The following is a 21067-nucleotide window of genomic DNA, read 5'->3' as shown; positions in this document are numbered from 1 at the left end:
AATTACAAGTTTACAGACGCGCTAATAGTCCGAACTTAATCCGTCATTTCAATGGCACGAAAACAGGACCATATTGCATCAAACACACGCGCTCAAACGTTGTTAGCATTTGAGGAAAACATATTTTTCGTAAACCAGGCGAGCCTGTGATTTCTCTTAATTAAACCTTTATAAAGGCACAGACAGGGTCAACGGGTACTTGAAATTGTAGATTTAAAAAGTATTCGTCTGCTAGCCGTTAAAAGATGCCTTATTATAATTGCTGATATTTACGTTAAGTAAGTTTGGGAAATGAATGAGATCGATCACAAAGATATTATTGAACGCAACCCAAGACGAAAATGTTTCAGATTTAAACGTTGCCTGCATCGTCGTAAAAAAAATGAAAGAGTTGTAGCGAATGATGTGGTGTGAAAGACTGTAGCAATTATATAGGTCAGTTGAGTCGTCCTTCAACAGAGTACAGCCCGGTACATTACTTGCATGCAGCGCAATCACATTGTACACAATCAATGACACTTATCCACGGCTACACACTTTAAACCATCACTAAATGGTAAAGCGTGGTATTTTACCATCATATCGCGTACCTTGCAACTAGGTATACCATATAACAAACTCCAATGCAAAACAGAGTTTTACAAATTTATTATTTACAAGCACAATATCTGGCTGTATAAATATGTTTGAGAAGACGGTTGATGGTTAACATTTTAATTCGTACTATGTACACTGTACATATATCAGCTGCGTAATTTTCTTGCAGTTTCAAAGTAATTTGATCCCCATATCGCTTCTGCGGGAAACTCATGCCAAACTTTGACCACAAACCTGTAACGTCGACGTGAAGTCGATATGTAATTTCTTTCGTCCGACTTTTACAGACAGGGGGTTACGTTGGTATTTCACGATTTTGAAGATTATGTCGGTTCTTTCGACGTGACTCTCCTTCTTTGTAGCATTTGCAAACACCCGTGCAACCTCTTGCCACCGGGTAACACATGAGACATGGTAGAAATACAGAAAGTAATCCCAACAAGCTCCAACGAGCGAAACAACCCGTGTTCACAGGTGAACACGAGCAAGGATTGTCTAATACCCTGTCAGAACGAGACGAATCTTCAGCGCAGTGGTAGAAAATACCCTTAACACAAAACATGCAAGTACAGTAGTCCACTAATGTTTCGACATTATGACCGCAGCATTTCAAAGTAATCTCATCTTGTTCATAACAGTCCCTTAACGGCGTAGTTTCGCGGTTTCCCGAACATCTGTAGAATGTGTTTCCTTGAGCTCTTTGACATTCGCGGGTTTCCTTGGTTAGGGGTTGTGCTGTGGTATATTCAGTACGTTCGGTACCGCCTCCGCCAATATGATGTCGTACAAATGTATCAAAGGACACCTTTGGACGACCGAATTCCCCCGTAGTTGTTTTCAACGTCGCAGGTCTCGATTCCTCGTTTCTCGTCTTGCCTGGACCAGACACCCTACAGTATTCATCGATGTAAGTATAGTTTATCGCCTTATCCTTATTATTTTTGATATCGTTGCTAGTCTTATCATTGTAAGACTTCAGTTTATTTTCAACAGTAGATGGCTTTTGCCTGGAACGATATTCCTTCGCTGCAAACGTCTTGCGAGGCTTCCATATAACATCATAGTGGTCCGAATCAAATGGGTTTTCACGAATTATCAATTGGTCGTCCTCATGCACATCCATTTTATCTGTTCACGATTTATAATAATATACACACGTTTTCACATCGATTCCTTTATCAACAATCGTATCGAGAATGTATCAATGGACAGCATAAATTACGTGTAAACATAAACCAAACGACCAAGCGGTTGAACTCGTTGAAATTTCTGCAAATAAAAAATCTCCGTTATTATTCGGTTTATTTGTATGGTGAGCAACAAATGAGTATAAGAACTATCATATAGGGTGACCTATAGCTTCATTTCATTAAATACGAATCGCACAGTCCGCAATCAACAGGCCGAAGACATGAACAAACAAATGCCATATCACTTACAAAACTTACCAGAGCTGAAAAAATCTAAATTAGCCAGTATCGCTTCAACAATTCCCCTTCTTTCGTTGTAAGAGGTATACATTGGCTATCGATCGAGAGCCGTCCGAAAGCAAATGAAACATCCAATAAGACAGTCAGGAAACGTTGGAATTTTTAGTTTCCGGACCCCCAAGCCTTTACCGTGAGCAATCCTTAGTAATAAACATATCGGATGGCTAATATGACTAATTCATAAGCCATTGCCACTTTTGGCAAAATCACTGCTGGCGTTTCTAGGGTAGGGACGCATAAAATGCCTGGTAGTTTCGGGTAGTCAACTTAGCTCAAAATGAACAGTCACTTTGGAGATTTATACGAGCCAAACCAGACACCTTAAGAATAATATTCCATGCCCGCCCACCTGCCAATTAAAAGACGAACGCTTATTTGCTCTAGCCGTGATGACGTCACGCTAGAATGCGTTTCAACTGACAAGAGAAGATTAAATGTCTCCTTCATAAACTTTGTGTCTGTTTTCATAAAGACTCGTATATTCGTTAGTTCGAGCCCAAATACAATTCACGAGCTGATATATGGAATATCAAGCTACACGTAATGCACTACGAGACTATTGCACTCTTCAACAACAGTCAACCTCTTGTACTTACGTATCAGCTACTTTTATTATTTCAAAATGAACTTACCCAATACAGCGACAACCTATCTGTGCGCATTGGGGTGCCATTTCCGGCGTATTGAGCCGAGATCAATAAGGCACAATGACTATTTACTCTACAGACACAGGATTAACATTCGCAGAGGCTTCAATTCGCTTTGTGAACTTTTAAACCCTGCGATAATTTAGGCTTCAATAGTTTAGATTTGAAACTCTCATTGTCTTTATAAACTGGATAGGTCTTTGAATTTTGATACAAAACACTCCGGAAACTAATGCGCATTTTAATGCTACAGTTAATTTTAATAAGAACTATCTCATATAAATGTCTAGTGGTGATAAAAAACAGACACAGAACAGGAATCCTTTCTACATTAAACTTTCCGGCTGTTTATTTTAAATCGACATTACAAATAGCAAGGGCATGATTTGTGCCATGGCTTGACGGAAAATACAATGTTATCGACTTTGAATTATTTACGCAGTAGCGAGACTAATGAGTAATATTTCCGTCATTTTTTATATACTTAAAATAATTTTCTAAACGAAGGAAGATGCTTTCATTAATCATCATATCTAAGTCTTTGTTTTATAATGTTTTGCTTCTCTTGTATTATGTTTCATGTTTTCTTGTTTTCATCCTGTGCATGTGAACCTTCGGCCACGTCTACCTCTTATGTCATAAATTCGATTGAAAAATGAGCAAAAATAGTCAGTAGTGATAAACGATATTTATTGTATTTATTGTAGATTCAATATAATATAAAACTAAATTTCCGTCGTTTTCTTAATTTAGCCGGTAGCCATAGAAATAAAGTGCGTAATTTAGGTCTCAATATGATAACAGATAAACTCTTTAATATATTTTCAGCAGTGTATGTGTATGTTTGTACGGTTAGATAAAATCTTTTCAAGACGCTGTTCAGCCGCCGGAGTTAAACATGAAATGAAATTCGTATATATCTATATTATGTAATCTAAACAATAATCAAAATGAGAAGGATAACCACAAAACCACACGTGAATTACTAAGACTGACTTTTTCAGGATGACGAGCAGGTACCTGAGAGATACCCAGAATATTATCCAAGTCGGGTTGTTTTAACAAAGCTTTATAGAAAACAGAAGAAAATCCTCTCGTTTTCGCCATCATTTCACTGGGCAGTTGCTGAACTAATTCAAGTTATTCAACTTTCCTTTTGGTAAAGAAAATTTATAGTTGGGAAATTATTTCTCGCAATGGAAAAAAGAAAAAGAAATTCTTTGAATAGTAAATTGTTCGTAATAAAATCTAAGAAGCAGAACACAAAACCACTCGATTAGTTCAAAGAGCCACAAGAGAGGAATTTACGTAAGATTTTCATTTGAAATGTGTGAAATCAAACTATATCGTCTCTGTTAATCAAAAATGACAGTTAACCCTTGAGTGCACTAAAAGCGCCATCACAATGATCACATCCAACCACCATGCCATAGAAACTGACCTATTTGGACGCAGTGTATACCTTAACCAGGTAATCAGATAAGATTAGGAATGAATCTGTATTGTTGTAGGGAAAAACAAGGAATTCACAGCCGGGTTGGAACTTCATCATCACTACATCACTTCGCTTTGACATGATCCGGACACAAGACTATGATGGAAACATGCTCTTGAACATTTTGATGATTTTCAGAAAATTTATTGCAATATTCTTTTGCTATTCATGCACTTGAGTATGTCAAAGTTATGGCTGGCCATTCATTAAAGTAATTTGTCTGTAAAATATCCGATGTGAATGCCTTGTAGTCTGTCTACTCAAAACGCTGGTGTTTAATGATCAGCGGTGCATCACTGAGTACACTGAACTCACGACAATACCAAGAAGACTAAATATCGCATCAAATTCTCTTGCCCCTTCAACTGACTCAATTAATCCTAAAATTGACTCTGTTTGATAAAGCAATCCTCGCTTTTTCTTACAACCGGAAACGAGCTGTCAGCCAGAGCTTGTTTTGGAAGCTCGACTTGTGCAAGGATAAAACGGTGTCGGTTATCACTGGACGACCAGATTACATATTTTCATAAATCACAATTCAAAATTCTTGAGAGTAATTTTCAATTGTAGGCATGCGAATTTCCAATTGCCTTGGGATTGTATCGTCGTATCCGTGCATACCAGGATTACTAGAATGGTTCGTAAATCGTCAAACAAAACAGATTATATGGATAATCAAATCCTTTAAGCTTAATTTATGTTACAAACTCCAAGCTCGGAGATCTAAAAAATCATTTTAGATTTTGTTATCAGAATTTCACAATTTTATCTTTTATTTAAGATTTGTTCCATTATGCATGTCGGGGGTTCAGTTGGTCAGTCATTCAATCAAAATCAGAATTATTGTAATCTTAACGCACGTATTATGAAAGTCGAACCTTAATTATTTCGATATTTTAATTTCTTGATGCGTTGAAAGTTAAGCAGGAAAAAAAAGAAGAAATCTTGAAATGTGTTTTACTAGCGCAGTATGGTTGTATAGTTATCGAGATAAAAATAGCCCACAAGTGTCTCCATATGGTCAGAATCAATCATTGACCAATCATTACTGTCTCTCAAATGTTTTATATAAAAGCAAGCAGCACTTCACTTCTGTCCCCACGGTGCTTTCCTCGTAAAAACCTTCATTATAATGTCTGAAGAATTTGGTGCATGCCACATTATTAGGGGTGAGAAGAATTCAAAATTGTGCTTGTAGATTACGACGTGTGAACAATTTCACGACACGCAGTCAGTCTGTACTTATAAGTGTTAGAATACAGGACTGACAGGATTAGTTTCCGGTCAAGCTGGTTAATGGATGGTCAACTTACGCGCGGTGGGGTCCAGGCCAAACGTTTAAATCTCACCATTGGGTATACCACGTGACCAAACTAGGTAAGACTTATTCCTCTAGTATAATTCAAAATTTTAAAAAAGAGAAACTCCGTGTTACAGATTCTATAATACTGCTTGGTACGATTGCCTCAGTCACTTCTGATGTATGCGGTATTTCAACTCCTAAAACTCACATGCATGCATTGGTTTATATTAAATTTTCCTTCAAAAGACAAGCCTCTTTTCTACAATAAAAGTAACAGACATGAATCTTGTGAACCATCGCTTTCATGCGCTCATTTTGTACAGTAAACAATATGTCTTATGTCTTCCTACAGGTCTTAATCAAAACATCAATATCTTGGCAAAAATACAAACGACAAATATCAAATCAAACGGCGAGACCTGGTTTTCGAACAATTTCCTATATTTGGCTATTATATTAAAAATATTTACATCAGCCAAGGTTATATTGATCTTTCGTTTTAAAAGAAAAGAGCCGTGAGAAATACTCCAAAAAAGGCAAAAAATTCTAAAAGCTTTTAAAAGCATTCGTGTTCGTATAAAATCTAAAGAAAGAGTAATTGGTTTGTAAAGTGCAGTTATTTTCACACAAAGCAGCGTGGGTGAGGAAGTCGGAACCTCACTGTAGAATATACACGATCATACAGGAGACTTTCGAGAAGCAATTATGCTTTGAAATCCCACGTAATTGCTCAAAGAGAGCCAAAATATTATAGACAAATATCCTATAATATAATTATGTGGGCAATCGTGTTGGGAAAATGGTTAAAATGAGGTTTCATCTATAGAATTTGGTACAACTAAGAATTCTCTAAGACTGTGTTTTTAACATGCAAGGAAAACTATCAAAATATCAGGATGATGCTGCCGTTAATGAGACAATTCACGTCCTGACCTTGGTCAAGTTTAACTAAAATCTATTTAGTGTTCAATGAGGGATAAAATTAATTTCCTTGCCAAAAATTTTAAAGGTATTTTGAAACATTACACTTGAGAAGTTATCTGGTGAATGTTTTTATGCCTATACTGAAATAAAATGCTATTTATTTCGAGTTTTCTTCAGTAAAATCTAAAATAAACTGTTCAACATTTCAACATCCCAAACAGTTTCCACCCGAACTAAAAGATTCACCTAGCCATTACTGCTTTTAAACAATAGACCAATAACTCACTTAATATTACGTCGAAAGTAAGTCAATGTGATTATATAACAACTGCTGTTAATCATTTGCCTAAGGCGAGGAAGAACAGACCAAAGTTGAGCAATGCAATCGAGTAGTTTTTGATTCAATGAGCCTGGCGTACAATTAAATGTCAATTGCTTGGAAAGGATCATAAAGATTGTGGCAAACTCAGGGAATATCATGCAGTATTCACCCGTTAAAGCGCTTATTAAGTTGATAAATTGAAAACAGCATCACCATATTAAATCTCTGTATTAATCTAATTATGACAAACGACTTTTTCTATGTCAGGATTGTGTCAAATCCATGGATATCATTATAATAGTTTTCCGTCAAAAATGATCAGAACTTCCTTGACCAAGTGCAAGCAGGAATCTAATGCTTTTTGTTTGGCATTCAGATATTTCCTGTTTTAACACCTCACCATTGATGCCACGTACTTCAAGCATTTGGTTGAAATCAACAAGATTCTGCTGATTTCATCGCGTTCCCTGCGTTCAATAATATTTGAACAGCTAAAAAACACCCAACTGAATGTTTAAACTAAGCTATACGCCTGTCTGTGCCCCGTTCTCCCTGCCTGTGAGATATGCTCAGGCTGTTTTTAGTTAATCGTCTCGTTTTTTGTACAAAATTAGCTCCCAATGAACTTTACAAATTCTCAGTCAAACCAATAAGTACTTAACATGAAATATATATTGACAGAAATCTTTAGAAAGGGAATCTTTTATTTATCTTAATCCGTTATATATCCTTTAATCTTTTGTTAAGCCCGGAGGTAAAATGTTTAGTCACATGCACGCTTGCTTCCTGGTTAAATATGGGAAATGAGAATATTTGAGGAAAAAACATTGCAACACATCGTGCATTAAGGTAATGATAAAAAATCCTTTTTTATGTAATTTCCTTGACTTCCTTGACTATTCATAATGGACTGTTTTTCGACGTAACGATCCTTGATTTTGATGTCAAATTGATTTTATTAAAGATACAATTTCACCTCGCAAAGCTGCATTTGATCAATCATTCTAAGGGAGGTAACGTATCCCAGATATCATCAACAATTGAAAACACCCTCGGGTTACGGAATCAAAGCCACACAGACACGAACAAAGCTAAATTCGATTGCAAAAATGCGCTATAACCACAGGCCTGACTTTTGGCGATCAACACAACTAGTAATGGATTGATATAGCCTTATGTAGGTCTGACGCCTTTATCACGAATACTGAATTCCTCCTACACATTCGCGAAACAGCACACAAATGCTTCATTGTAATTCGTGTTTCCAAATAATCAAGGAGCAGCCGACATTGCCTTGACAAATAACTCCTCATCAAATGTGGTATAACAACTGTCTAAAATAGACAAAAACACTTCTCGACGTTTCCAACGTGACCTCGGGCTTACATGCACTATTCCCCCAGACGAATCCATTAATTACATCGAAAAGTCGAGAATTTTTTTGTCCTTCTCAGACAGCTGTTTAATTAATATAATAATGCGTTTAGTTGAAGCTTGTACAATATATAAATGTACAAATATTTTGCGCGAGGCCGTAATACATTTGACAGCCTTATAAAAGGTTGCGCAAATTCCAAATCATGTGATAGACGTTATTGCCAGATGAAGACTTTAAAGCCTCGTGGTATTTTAAGGTTCTCAAATAAACCCCCCAATATTAGCCATTTACCACAATGATGCCGAGGAAACGGATTCCAATGATAAATCACACAGGACACAATATCAATATATTTGAAATTAATGAAAACCCTGTCGAAATACCGACAAACACGATGAGCGATTCTGGCAGTTCAGGCAGGCATGCTGCGCTAGCGACCAATGCACTGAATGCAGACATGACAGTTCTGTAACTAACATTCATAAAATATCGAATGGTATGTTTCCTTACCAAATAACCGTCGAAGTATAACAAATCTTTATGTCTTGCACTTATTGATGAACACAAAATTCTGTTTCCTCTCCTGAAAACAACAACACAAGAGATTGCTTTATGGCTTGCCGCTAGTCGGGCAAAAAGGCGACGTGTTAAGATCAGGAAGTAGAAAAAAATAAACGTTTTCGATAGATTGATAATGATGAGCCCAGAAGAGCCTATCCCGTCCGTGTACGTTTGCCTTTGGTCAGGAAATAATGAGCATAAAAACAAATCCTTCATGAAATATTACTTCAGGCAGAATATCAGTTTACCGAGACATATTATTATATCCTGTCTTTATCATACGCCTGGCTGTAAATTTACGAAAGGAAATGGCTACACACAATGGACATCCTTGTGTTGTAAGTTGGAATTATGCTTGTTCTTCCGCGGGGAAAACATTCAGGCAGTGAAGATATATGTTTTGTCCCTTATCTAACTTCATTTGCATGCTTGTATCGATTTTGAATGAAGTTAAAATGGCCTTAAATCGAGTTGCCTTGATTTATCCGCCGTATTTAATTAAAAAATCAGCTTTGAACCGGGGTTTGGTTATTAAACAAAACGACAAGTTTTAATTAAAGTTGCATGCTTTGGAAAATAAGGAAAAACAAGTTGTTATAGCCTCGCAAACAATGCATTTGTCACGCAAAACCACACGAGCGTCGCCAAAAACTGACTAGTACAGAGATAGCTTAAGAGATACTAAGCAAGTTTATTCTTTAATTCTTCAACGCTCCAAGGTACATAAAGGTGTTACCAGGAATTACATATGTTTGTACTGGGGTCTGATCCTGAGAAGCTTGTTTGTATTTCGCCATGTTTAGTAAAGATGTTTGTACAAAGAAAAATACTATTCTCAGCCGCAGCAGTATATGCATGTGTTGGTGTGAAGAAGATGAGATTGAAATATCAAAGCAAATATTGGTATCATTAACGAGCAATTCTTTATACATCACTTGCACGCTCTATAATTGGCTTTAACGCTTTTGTCATGCAGGAAAATCCAGTTGTTATGTTATGCTCATCATTTTTTTTTTACTATCGTCTTTGCATTTTAATGAATCTAGTGAGATATAGTTTGTACAAATTTGTTAAAGCAATGGGCGAATACAGTGATCTCTATACATTAATCTCAGCAGGAGTATAGCTGTATAAACAGGAGAAGTTAGATATTTCTCAACATTTCAACCATAATTTGCAACACTTGCCTCGAGCGAAACTTGAGCTGAGTGGTGTCTATGAAGAATATATAGGTTTACCCTTGTAAAAAAATTAAAACGTCTCTCACCTCAAAACTGGCTTAACATCGTCAGCTTCATAAAATAATACGTTATACGTACGAATAGTATAGTGTATCAAGCGTTGAATAGCAAGCAGGCTTACTTCAGTGATTTCCCGGTCAGTGTAGAGTTAGTATTAATACTTAAGTACCTTTATATTTGAAGTCCTTGAACTTGGATACCATGTTAACGAGAAAATGGCGGTAAATTTTATCAGCCCTGATTGGTCAATGTGAAGAGAAGTTCGTTATATGAATACGTAAATCCTGTTAAAGTTCAGCCCCTTGAGACAAGCACTGAGCTTCTTTTCCAAAAGAAATATGTGGTTTATGAAACTAAACCAATCTTGAACAACAGCATAACCTTTCCTATCAAGTTCCTCGCAATTTTGGCGCTGTTGTAAATGGCGTAGTTTAATCAGGATAGGAAGAATGTCGAAACTAAATAATATAGCGTGAGAGATCGGGTTATGAAAGAGAGCTATTATTTCAGTGAACAAAAGTCTTTATCCTATCATTTCCGTGTTGTCGGGGCAAATCTAATTTGTTGTATTAATAGTAAGTACTAATTTCACTGCTTCAAAATTCGACATCCTTCTCAACAAATTCAACACATCATTCTGACGAACTCTGACGTTAGCAATGAATTACTTCTTGTTTTCAAAATATCATTTCCCTTTAAATCACGCATTTTAGCGTTGTTTACATCATATGTGCGGCTTCTAAGAGCCCACAGCAGTTTGTAAACAGAGTAATTTTAGTCTCAAGTTTCTTATTTCTAATTTCTCGCCGACAATTAGGCAAGAACAAAGCATACATTAGGACAGCCATGTCTCACACTTGGGCCTCTTTTGAGAGAAGAGGAAGTTGAAGACAATGCCATAGTGATGCCGGCCATAATGGCGCCACCTTTTTTCCATTTTAAGAACAAGGAAAATTCAAAATGCTACCTTCGGCTCACCTATTCTTTGGTCACACTAGGTGGCCGGGATATCAACGCAGGGAATGGAACGAGAAGTTTGTTTTTCAGGAAGTAAAAAATGCGTGTAGCCTGGGAATGGCCTTAATCATGTCTGCCTCGAAACATGTTAAAATTTACTTTCAAATGTATAGTCTGTGCGAAATTGCATGTTGAATAAGCAGATGCGTGTAATTCTGTTAAAAAAAACCCTCTGGATCAATCTTCTTTGTTCCGCCTCTCCCCAAATTAGACAAGTCGAAATTACGCAATTGTGAAAGTACTTTGCAGATAATTCCAGGAGTGTTTAAACACAAAGGCTGATAGAGATCAAATAGTCAGATAATGATGTATTTTTGTCCTAATGTCTAGTTTACCCAACCAGAGCTATAGCGGTGGAACAATCCAGTGACTGTAGCCGATATCTAAGACTTATCATTTCATCACACTTGTCATAACTCTACCTGTTGAGATTAAACTGCAATTTTATTTCTGTTCAAAACGCGTTTTTCATGCAGTGGCAGTCGAACTGCGTCAATCGTTGCGTCAGTCGAACTACAGCTTCTAGTAAAGTACCATTTGAAGAAAATATGATGATCAGAAAGATGCAAAACTGATGAAGAACTATCTTAGGTCGAGCATGAAGATTCAGTGCTACTACCTTCATGAAATATAGATTAACCGTCCTGAACATTTTCCGAATATTTCATACGACGAAACAAATATGAAAATATTTGAAATAAATCTACTTCCGAAATGCTATGCAGATGAAAGTTCCGGTTTTCTTTTGCATAAATTAATGATAGAAGACCAATATTAACTTGGAGTTACCCTTGAGTTACCCTTGAGCTTTTGTTCAACCCTAAAAAGTTTTGTAATAATGGTAGTTACTTTGAAAAATTGAGAATATTCTAATGACAATATAATTCATTTTGAGGGAGATATAGTGGTCAGAAAATGCAATACTGGATCCTTAAATATCAACTCGCTTTGGAGTAAACGTTAAGTCTTGTTGAAATGATTAGAAACACACGTGAAGTGTGTTTGTGTGTGGCACAGTCTGAAAGAAACACATCTTTTCTTATGTATATCCTAAGGTAAAGTTATAGACATAAAACAGTCATGATATTAGGAGCCTTAAGGAGGTGCTAATCCACTGTTGTCGATTAATTAAATGGAATCCATACCCACGGAGAGATACTTTTTTAACTGATGAAGAACGAACATCGTAATTCTCATTCCACTAAGTCCTGTTTGCATTACACAGAAAACCCGGAACAACTTGAGCTAGCTTTCTCAAAAGAGTCAGTTTTTCGTGTTTGACGCCAATAGCCGGGTTATCACCGGCAGAATGACATGTCTTGGAAACAGGGTTTAAATTAGCCCGGTTTTAAAAATGTTTACAAATAAAAACTAACCTGGGTTTGACTTTAAGTTAAGATTTCAAACAAACCTGTTGTGCGTATCGACCAGCCGCGGTCGCACCCTGAGTTAAAAATATCAATCATGATACTTAAATTGCATAATTTTTATACGGTCAAAACAAGGAATTAGACACTCGTTACTTGCGCTCAATTTGTTTGTTTTAGATTCAGAGGCTAAGACATACAGGTAGACTTCAGAGGTAGACAAGAGACTGGCTGGCGATTGTCTACCAAGAGATGAAAAGCTCTGAGGAAAATGGTGTGAACGGAAAAGATATTTATTACTTCGTCGTCTTCTCGACAAAAAATGTCAATGGGAACGTTGGAAACGGAATCGCTATAAGCAGCGAAATCAATTCGCGCAGTTCCAAGTAGTTCAGATATGTTATTCGCATGCTGTATATATGCTATACGATGCCCGCGTTTAAAAAACTGCATAATTCATCTATAAATAACGAAAAAGGACAATTTTTGCAGGTAATAACGAATGTCGACCAGTATGGTGACAGCATAGTGTTACCTGGGGCAAGTGGCTAGGAAATTTAATCCGTATCAGAGTAAGGACACGCGTCCTGTGTGAAACCGCAGATCGGACCAGACTCGCGAATTTCAACTCATTTATACATCTTCTCATTCGACAAAATTATGTTTCTAATACGGTATTTAAGATCATGCGTGTACAAGGACAAGGATAGAAGATCTCTCAGATGATTCATGATTGAAGCCCTTTGGATTGTTGTGGCTATCTTTTGCGCAGTGCATCCGGTAGTTTTTTTTTCATATTAAAATGCTTTTCTTTTTTGATCACGAAATCCCCTTTTTCCAACTCAACGCTTCGTTTCCCAGATTATAAGACATGCAACTAGATTTATAGTCCTCAGCACACGATCTAAAGACCTCCATGGGATTAACTATAAAAGCAGATTCCGAAGTCTGCATGTGAACTTAACGCACAAATGATGAAACGCGTGTGCATTACATGCACCGAGTGATCGTTGGCGTATTGCTAAATTAGAACAACAAATATAAAAGTGGATATCGAAATATCCACGGCAAAGATGGTGTTTTAATGGTGTGGAAACAGAAGGCTTGGATTAACTGATACACCATGCATTTCTAATCTTTATTCGTGAACACAATTACTTCAATTTCTAGGGGCGGACGCTAGCTTCCCCGGGACTCTGCATGGCCTCATTTATTATCAACATTTTATTTGCAAGGTGCCAGCTATTTTTACGAAAGCAATAAAAAATAAACCTTTTCGCAAGATAGATCGAGGACACCGCGTTTAGGTTAATATAGTTAATACATTTCATTTCGAGGTTTGCCCAGCCGTTTCTGATCTATATTATAGTCTGAATCAATATGAACACGCTGAACGCGACCTACATCTCTTAAATCAAGGACTACCACAAATCCTAAACCGACCTTGCCAATCCTAATGATCAAACTACTACCATTATGTGGTTAAGTCAAGAAGAAAATGAAAACTAAGAGTAAATGCATTAAAACTTACAGATTTAAATGTTTTGCCTCTCACAGACTCTAGAAAACGAGGAAATCAAGTCAGGATATGTTCAAAAGCCAAGCTTTTGGTGACCGTTTTAAGGTAATTCTTGTTGACGGAATGCGGAATAAAAATCACTTCTAAATCGTTTCTTCAACTCTCGTACACTGGATGAACACAGTTATTTCATCATTTAACTAAATGATTCTGGCCTTGACCATTCCTCACGTCAATACACTCGAGTACTCAAGATGCAGAACACATCACCTAAGATGTCAAGGAGATGTTTTGACATCATCTAAGAACCTTGTTCTTAATTTGCTTTTCTTTTTTCTTATATTTGTTTTTTTATTTACACACACGCGCCCAATTGGGAGCCTTATGGTCTATCTGAAGTCGGAACTCTCTCTTCTAGGAGAAAAATTTCAAAATATCCCGGAGTAATCCGACACAAGAATGGTTTTACCTGACAAATGAATCTTCAATCCTTAGGATTGATCATTCCAATGTCTAGTCCTGTAGACGTATGAACACGCACGTAAAGTTAAAACACTTTAAATGATACATTTGAAAAAAAATTAAATGAATAAATGTATAAGCTCGTGTTCTGTGGGTAATTTTTATGCTTTTACGTCAAATTAATAATTTAAAAACTTAGGTTGCAGACGTGCGTTTAAGCCAGGCGATGGTGGAAATGGGTCCTTGATTAATTTAAGAACTCATTACGAAGTTCGTCGCAGGGAATTGATTAAAACACATAGCATCGTTACAACGTGGGGCAGCTGCAATCAAAGATCCTATCTTTTCACGGTTGTAAACTGATAAGCTGTGAAATGTCTTGATGGAAATCCGTGCAGGATATTATTCGACAAATCTTTTTTACAGAACTGAAATATCATTAGCACAATGAGATCAGAACGAGTTATAGTAGGTGGCTGGTATTTCCTCCAAACTCCCCTTTAGATAAATATAGTAAGCATTTATTACATCGGATATTTAGTTTGAAGTTATCTTAAAGCTTTTCATGATCGTTGAAAATGACATAAGCAACACATGGAACGCGATTGAAGGAATAGACATTAATTTTGCACGCAGGAAACCTCTTCTAAACTCAGGTGTTTTCAGAAAGGAAATAAACGGAATTTAGAACTCATGACCGACTGTCAAACATGTCATTTTGTCACTGACGAATATTATTAGCTTCAGTTAAAACGGACACAACGTGGTCCAACCAATTAAAATATCTAGCAAGTGTTAATTTTTGTCAACTTTAAAGCCGTGAAATACGTTGTTTTCGGAAACGATTGGAATTCTTTATTTCACAGTGGGTGGGAGTTATTGAACCTTCAGCTTGCGGTGGTATTTCCCGTGCGAATATATACAGAATCAAGTTTATTTGGTTTTGTACGAGCACGAAGCTGGTTAAAATATATATCCATCGAATCTGAGCAAAATTCTACGATAATATATTGGGGTGCTGTGGAGATTGAAGTCTTACTGTGGTTATAAGCTGCCACACACAATCTTGCCAGTCCATTTATGAAAAAGAAAAGGATCTATTTTGATAAATTCAGAAAGCATTTCGTTAAGGCATACAAAAATAACAAACACAAGAAAAATGTTTTGTTTCACAACAACAATGCTTTATTTTAAAAAAGTTTCTGTCATCTCTATATATAACCATCATATTTGACCAAGAAATCTTTTCGAACGTTGTGAAAAATATATACAAGACACCTTCTCTTCTTCTTATCCACCATTTCAAAAAAAAATGATTAAAGTTGAAAGATCTTGAATTTTGGAAGCGATTTAATTGAATTTCTCAACTTGAAGCTTAATCATCTTCTGTCGAAATCGACTTTTTCTTTTTCTTCTTTTTCAAAGATTTTGGTCGTTCCTGTTCCTCCGTTGTTTCCTCATTTTCCACTTCACTTCTTTTTCTTTTTCTCTTCTTTTCTTTTGGTGTTTCCTCCGTATCAGCACTTTGCTCTTTTTTCTTTTTCTTCTTTGATTTTGGCGTTTCCTCCGGCAATTCTACTGCATCTTGTGAGAAAGAATATTCTGATTTATTTAACAATCCCACTTCTACATCAACAGCTCATTTCAGCAGAGAAGAAAACAACATTAAAAGACATAAAATGGTTTTTACCCTCTTCCATATCTTCACTGGATTTCTTTTTCTTCGTTGAGGCCTTCTCAACAGGAGTCTCCACTAAACTTTCCTGCCCATCAGTCGTTTCATTCAATCCATTTTTCTCTTTTTTCTTTTTCCTCTTCTTCTTTTTCTCAGAAGTCTGACTGGAAGTCACTTCTGAAATCGCTTCTTTCATTACATCAATATTCTTTCTAGGAGCTTCGCCACTTTCGTAGAATTTTAGACGCTCTTCAACTTGTTCGTGCATCTTATCACCAAATATGCACGATTGTGTTTCTGTTGACATGTAGAAATAGCAACTTAAGGTCACAAGACAGAACATTTCGTGCTTGGAAACAAAAGAAACTAAAGTACAAATTATCAGATCTGTTTAGGCAGTTGATAAACAGACCACATCAGACCACAATACATATTTGTTTAGATCAAAACATTATCACTGGAGAAGGTTACCTGAGAAGCAATCAATTCTTGAAGCAATTGAGCATTTGTTAGCAAGATATCTAGAAATACGTCCTTTGTTTTGTGACGCAGCACGGCCAATGAATGAAGAATGAAAAATCAATCCATATTTTGGCGTGTTGCCTTTCTTCTTCAATGCCCTGAAACAATGGTGGAAACATATCATTTTAATGAACTTCTGATTATAACTGGACCAATATTTATGCAAGCTTTTGAGTACAGTTGAGAGGTAAATGTATTGGTAAGTTATCATTTTTATTTCAAACCTGAAAAGTGCTTTTTCTGCACCAAGTATTTGTACTGTTGATGCTGGATATTTGGCAAGGTTGGTGAGGCTACCAGCATGAGAAATAAGACGAGCACCAACCTGGAATATAGACAAATAAAGCTCACTAAATTGTTGATTTCAAAGGGGACTTCCTGAATGCCCAAGGCAGGATGTACCATACCTGTTCACCAATAAGTGCAGTCAAATTAGGAGCAACTGAACCCATTTTTGAAACGAGATAATTGTGGAGTTTTGTCCTGTACTCTGTAAGACCAATCACTTTTGATGCAAAGGACTGGATGTTGATCAAATCAATGGGAGATATATCCATACCTAGAAATAAATTATAGTTTTCTTACAAGATCACAGGTACAGTATATAGTGAAGTACAGTGATATGCACCTGGAAAGTTTGAAGAGTGTAAAACTGTTAAAAAAGTTGCTGTTGTTTGCTTACCCATGGAGGACCGGGAAGCATCATAGATTGCCTTTGTCTTTGCTTCATCTTCAACAATCTCTTCAAGTCCTTCAAGTTTATCTTCAGTTAAATCTTTACGAGATTTGATATACTTCACTACCCGAGCATAGAGAAGATTATCTGCAATGATCTTCACTAGTTCTGGAAAGTGGTAAGAATACCATTCCCTATTAAATGGAAAATTATTCATTTAGTTATTCAATGTTTTAGCAGGAATCCCTCCAAACCAACACGTATCTCACCTGATTCGCATGGAGAAAGTATTGACGTCTTTGTCAAGCTGATCTAATAAACTAATTGACTGGATGATCATGTTATCAGCTCGATGAACATTGAATTTCACTTTAGCACGAGAATAACTGTGCCCTAAGCCAAGCTGAGCTTTTCCAGCCATGATATCTGATAGACCTGTTATCATTTTGTGAAAATACAGTCTTATCCCACGAATGACCTCATTGACAATCTCACCAGCCTCGCAAAAGATCTCACATGATTCCTGGATGGCTGCACCAAGCTTTGGATCCGAGACACCTAAACTGACTTTTGATTTCTTTTTGCCAACTGGAATGTTGCTCTCCAGGAAGACTTTGAGATCATCATGAATGACACCTAAAAAGAACAAGGAATATGTTTCATTGTCTCTTGATCACTCAGACAAGGAATCCTTTAGTATTTAAGTGCAGAATTGTTCCTCTCTCTTGGACTCTGATTTCTGTGAAACAACTGGTAACCAACACATGTATAATAAACGTTTGTGACCAAAATATAAACATGTATACTAAAAATTATTGGAAGATTTTAGCCAAATCAAATCTCTTGATCTCAATCTCTTGTCCTGGAATAAAATGCACAAACTACACAAGTATAAACTCTTCATTCAACTCCTTACCTTCCGAGACACAGTTAATATTATCCAGAGCATTTGCAGCAGACTTGAAAGGCATAAAAGCGACCAATTTTACAAGTTTCCCAAACCGAGCCAAATCAGTTTGAGCCTCTTGTACTTCAGGTAATAACACGCCGATTTCTTCTTGTGCAACGACTTTGAAGATACCATAGCCAGAGGCATGTTCGTAGATAATGTAAAGAACCTAAAGCGTGAAATCATGTTAGAAAAATTGAGAGTTTTTATAAATTTTAAAGAAAATATAAACGTACCATTTTCTTCCCTCGTGCTTTTCTATCTTCATGAGTTTACAGTCTCGCGTGGGAAACACATGCCCCACGCGTCTCGCAGGTGTGTCACGACACGTGTGAAGACCTCGCGTGTCACGAGGGGAACTATATACTCTAGCGGATGTATGTTCCCGGAGATCCATGTCCTTTTCTCCGGTATTTCAATCTAATAGGAAGATTGAAGAAGATCGCACCACAAATTGTCGTCGTATTTACTCTGAAAGTATGCGTCTTGTCCAGTTTTTTCACAATAATAACACCAGAATTGGAGTTGAAGTTTCTGAGAATGGCGACATTGTCGATATAACGGCTGTCGATGCCTCGATTCCGAACGATACAAGATCATTTTTGGAGGCAGGAGACAGCGCGCTCACAGCCGCTCGCCGGTAGCTATATTGCAATCATTTGAATATGATTATTTCCTAAGAATGATTTACAATATAAAGTACGAACTATGGATGAATCTATGAAGCATATAATGTTACATTTCTATGCTACGTGTTATTGTAAATCTTCAGGCTTTTTAATACAGTGGACTGATTGTCATTGAGTTAAACTCGATACTACAATAGTGTATTTTATTGCACACTCTGTGAAGGCTAATTTCTGGCTGTTATCATATTTAAAACTGTAAAGATCGTTGAAAATGTTTGTAATTCATGTGAGCGTACGTGTGCATAATTAGCGAGGGAAGTCATTAATGTAACAAGGGAAAATCCAGCTTCATACCCAGGGTCTTTTACAGGGAAAACCCTTGTCGTGCACATTACGTTCGTGCACAAGACCTGTCGCAGCTAATCAAACGCTTTTCTTTAGAGCTGCTTCAAGTGGAAAATGTGTCATCAAAAGAGAAGATGTAAAAATCAAAGCTCCCATACAGAGTCCAGAGAAAATAATTTGTTTAGGAATGAATTATGTTGATCACTGTGTGGAACAAAATCAGCCAATACCTGAAACTCCCATATTATTTTTTAAACTACCAAGCGCAGTTATTGGTGCTGAAGATATCATTGTTTGCCCAGATATAGTCAAAGTTAGTAAAGACAGCGTGGCTTCTGGTTATCATAACTCAGTTTCTCTGTTTCTGCGTCTCTAAAACTTATTTGATGTATAGGAATTGGACTATGAAGTAGAATTGGCGATCATGATTGGCAAGACAGGACACCATCTGAAGGTTTGTAAATTGAAAACGGCTACGATTTCATACTGCTAACGTTAAAACGATCTCATATTTCCTTTAGCAAGCATCTATTTTGTTTGACGAAGTAAAAAAGCTGGTATATTTTCGTTATTTTTAAAGGAATCTGAGGCAATGGATCACGTTTTTGGCTACACTGTTGCACATGATGTAAGCGCCAGGGACTGGCAACTACGTAAAAATAACGGTCAATGGGGATTAGGAAAATCATTTGACACGTTCTGTCCTCTTGGTCCTTGTATTGTCCACAAAAATGGTGTATCAGGTACCTAAACACTTGCTGTTCTTAAATCGTAAAGAAATAAGAAACGATCAACTTGGATTCTCTGCTTCTCAATTTAGATCCACACAAGCTGGGCATCAGATGTCGTATTAACGGTGAGACGATGCAAAATTCAAATACAGAAAAAATGGTGTTTAAAACAGCTGCAGCAGTGTCGTATATATCACAGTAAGTAGGATTACTATTGGTTCGTCTTGCTGTTCAACAATTGGCCGAAATCTATCATCCCTGATTGGTTGATCAAGATTGAAAAACGGCGATATCATTAACAGCTGAATTCACTTTAATGTCTTTTACTTGATAAAGATTTATGACACTGAAACCAGGCGATGTTATTTTGACTGGAACTCCACCGGGAGTTGGGTGTTTTAGGAAACCTCCTGTATTTCTCAAGGTAAATCTATTTGACTAAAATCCTCGTAGACCCGTTGTTCATTGGATCTATAAACAGACATGGCTACATTTTTCTATTTCTTTGATTTAGAAAGGAGATGTGGTTGAAGTTGAAATTGACGAGATCGGAACTCTTCGGAACACAGTCGGATAAAGTTGCAGCGAATAAAATGCACAATTCATAAACTTACAAATAGATATAATAATTTATAATAAATTTTTGACTAAATAATTTAGCTTAAGAGCAAAAATATTACAATATTTCTACAAAGTTGAAGTTCATTTTTAACTCTATAAATACGTTTTAGTTATCTTTTAATTTTGACCTATCCAAAGGCATATACGATCCTCATGAATAGACATATTGGCTTGATTGTATGAAATCAATGATAGATGCAAATTCGAATATTTCTTGACATGTATATAAGAGACTTTATAATCCGGTCAAGTTGGAAAAAACAAAGATCCTTAACTCCCAAGTTTGGAGTATCGGGGAAACAAAAGCTTTGTCATGGACACTGTTCATCCTTTGGAGGAATCCTGTCCCCGACGCCATCAACTGACCTCAATCGTACCACCGGATGGATCGTTTTATCGCTTATTGAAGTTGGAAGAAAAGTTTACTTTGGGATCCCATAATGTATATGTTGTTAAATGTTTGTCATGAAGCTAGAATGAAATATATAAACCTAATTTCTCTCTCTCTCTCAGTAGCCTTTCCGTCAAAAGAGTAACCGAATTGATAGATTTCCTGGACGCAATTAGAAACTCTGCTATCAAAATCATACGAGAAA

The 21067-nt window shown here is 36.7% G+C and overlaps 3 protein-coding genes across 3 annotated transcripts; 1 reads left to right on the top strand and 2 right to left on the bottom strand.

Moving 5' to 3' along the window:
- Window positions 1-640: 640 nt before the first annotated feature.
- Window positions 641-1866, bottom strand: LOC114515830 (sprouty-related, EVH1 domain-containing protein 2-like). Its single transcript, XM_028535154.1, has one exon. It carries the CDS (start codon window positions 1718-1720, stop codon window positions 893-895), a length of 828 nt encoding a protein of 275 aa, XP_028390955.1. The 5' UTR covers window positions 1721-1866; the 3' UTR covers window positions 641-892.
- Window positions 1867-15491: 13625 nt separating this feature from the next.
- Window positions 15492-18452, bottom strand: LOC114516280 (nucleolar protein 56-like). The gene is made up of 9 exons (XM_028535707.1): window positions 18382-18452; window positions 18113-18314; window positions 17466-17832; window positions 17203-17390; window positions 16928-17079; window positions 16745-16845; window positions 16470-16618; window positions 16014-16295; window positions 15492-15907 (listed from the first exon to the last, which is right to left on the bottom strand). The coding sequence occupies exons 1-9, from the start codon at window positions 18382-18384 to the stop codon at window positions 15699-15701; spliced, it is 1653 nt and encodes a 550-aa protein (XP_028391508.1). The 5' UTR covers window positions 18385-18452; the 3' UTR covers window positions 15492-15698.
- Window positions 18453-18563: 111 nt separating this feature from the next.
- Window positions 18564-20937, top strand: LOC114516002 (fumarylacetoacetate hydrolase domain-containing protein 2-like). Its single transcript, XM_028535345.1, has 7 exons — window positions 18564-18785; window positions 19216-19432; window positions 19514-19573; window positions 19700-19862; window positions 19940-20048; window positions 20187-20274; window positions 20365-20937. Exons 1-7 carry the CDS (start codon window positions 18625-18627, stop codon window positions 20425-20427), a joined length of 861 nt encoding a protein of 286 aa, XP_028391146.1. The 5' UTR covers window positions 18564-18624; the 3' UTR covers window positions 20428-20937.
- The last annotated feature ends 130 nt before the right edge of the window (window positions 20938-21067 follow it).

The sequence above is a fragment of the Dendronephthya gigantea genome, unplaced genomic scaffold, assembly GCF_004324835.1.
Source record: "Dendronephthya gigantea isolate DGI-Jeju-01 unplaced genomic scaffold, DenGig_1.0 000005F, whole genome shotgun sequence".
NCBI lineage: Eukaryota > Metazoa > Cnidaria > Anthozoa > Malacalcyonacea > Nephtheidae > Dendronephthya > Dendronephthya gigantea.
The sequence above is the reverse complement of the archived record's forward strand: the minus strand, read 5'-3'. Positions and strand labels throughout refer to the sequence as shown.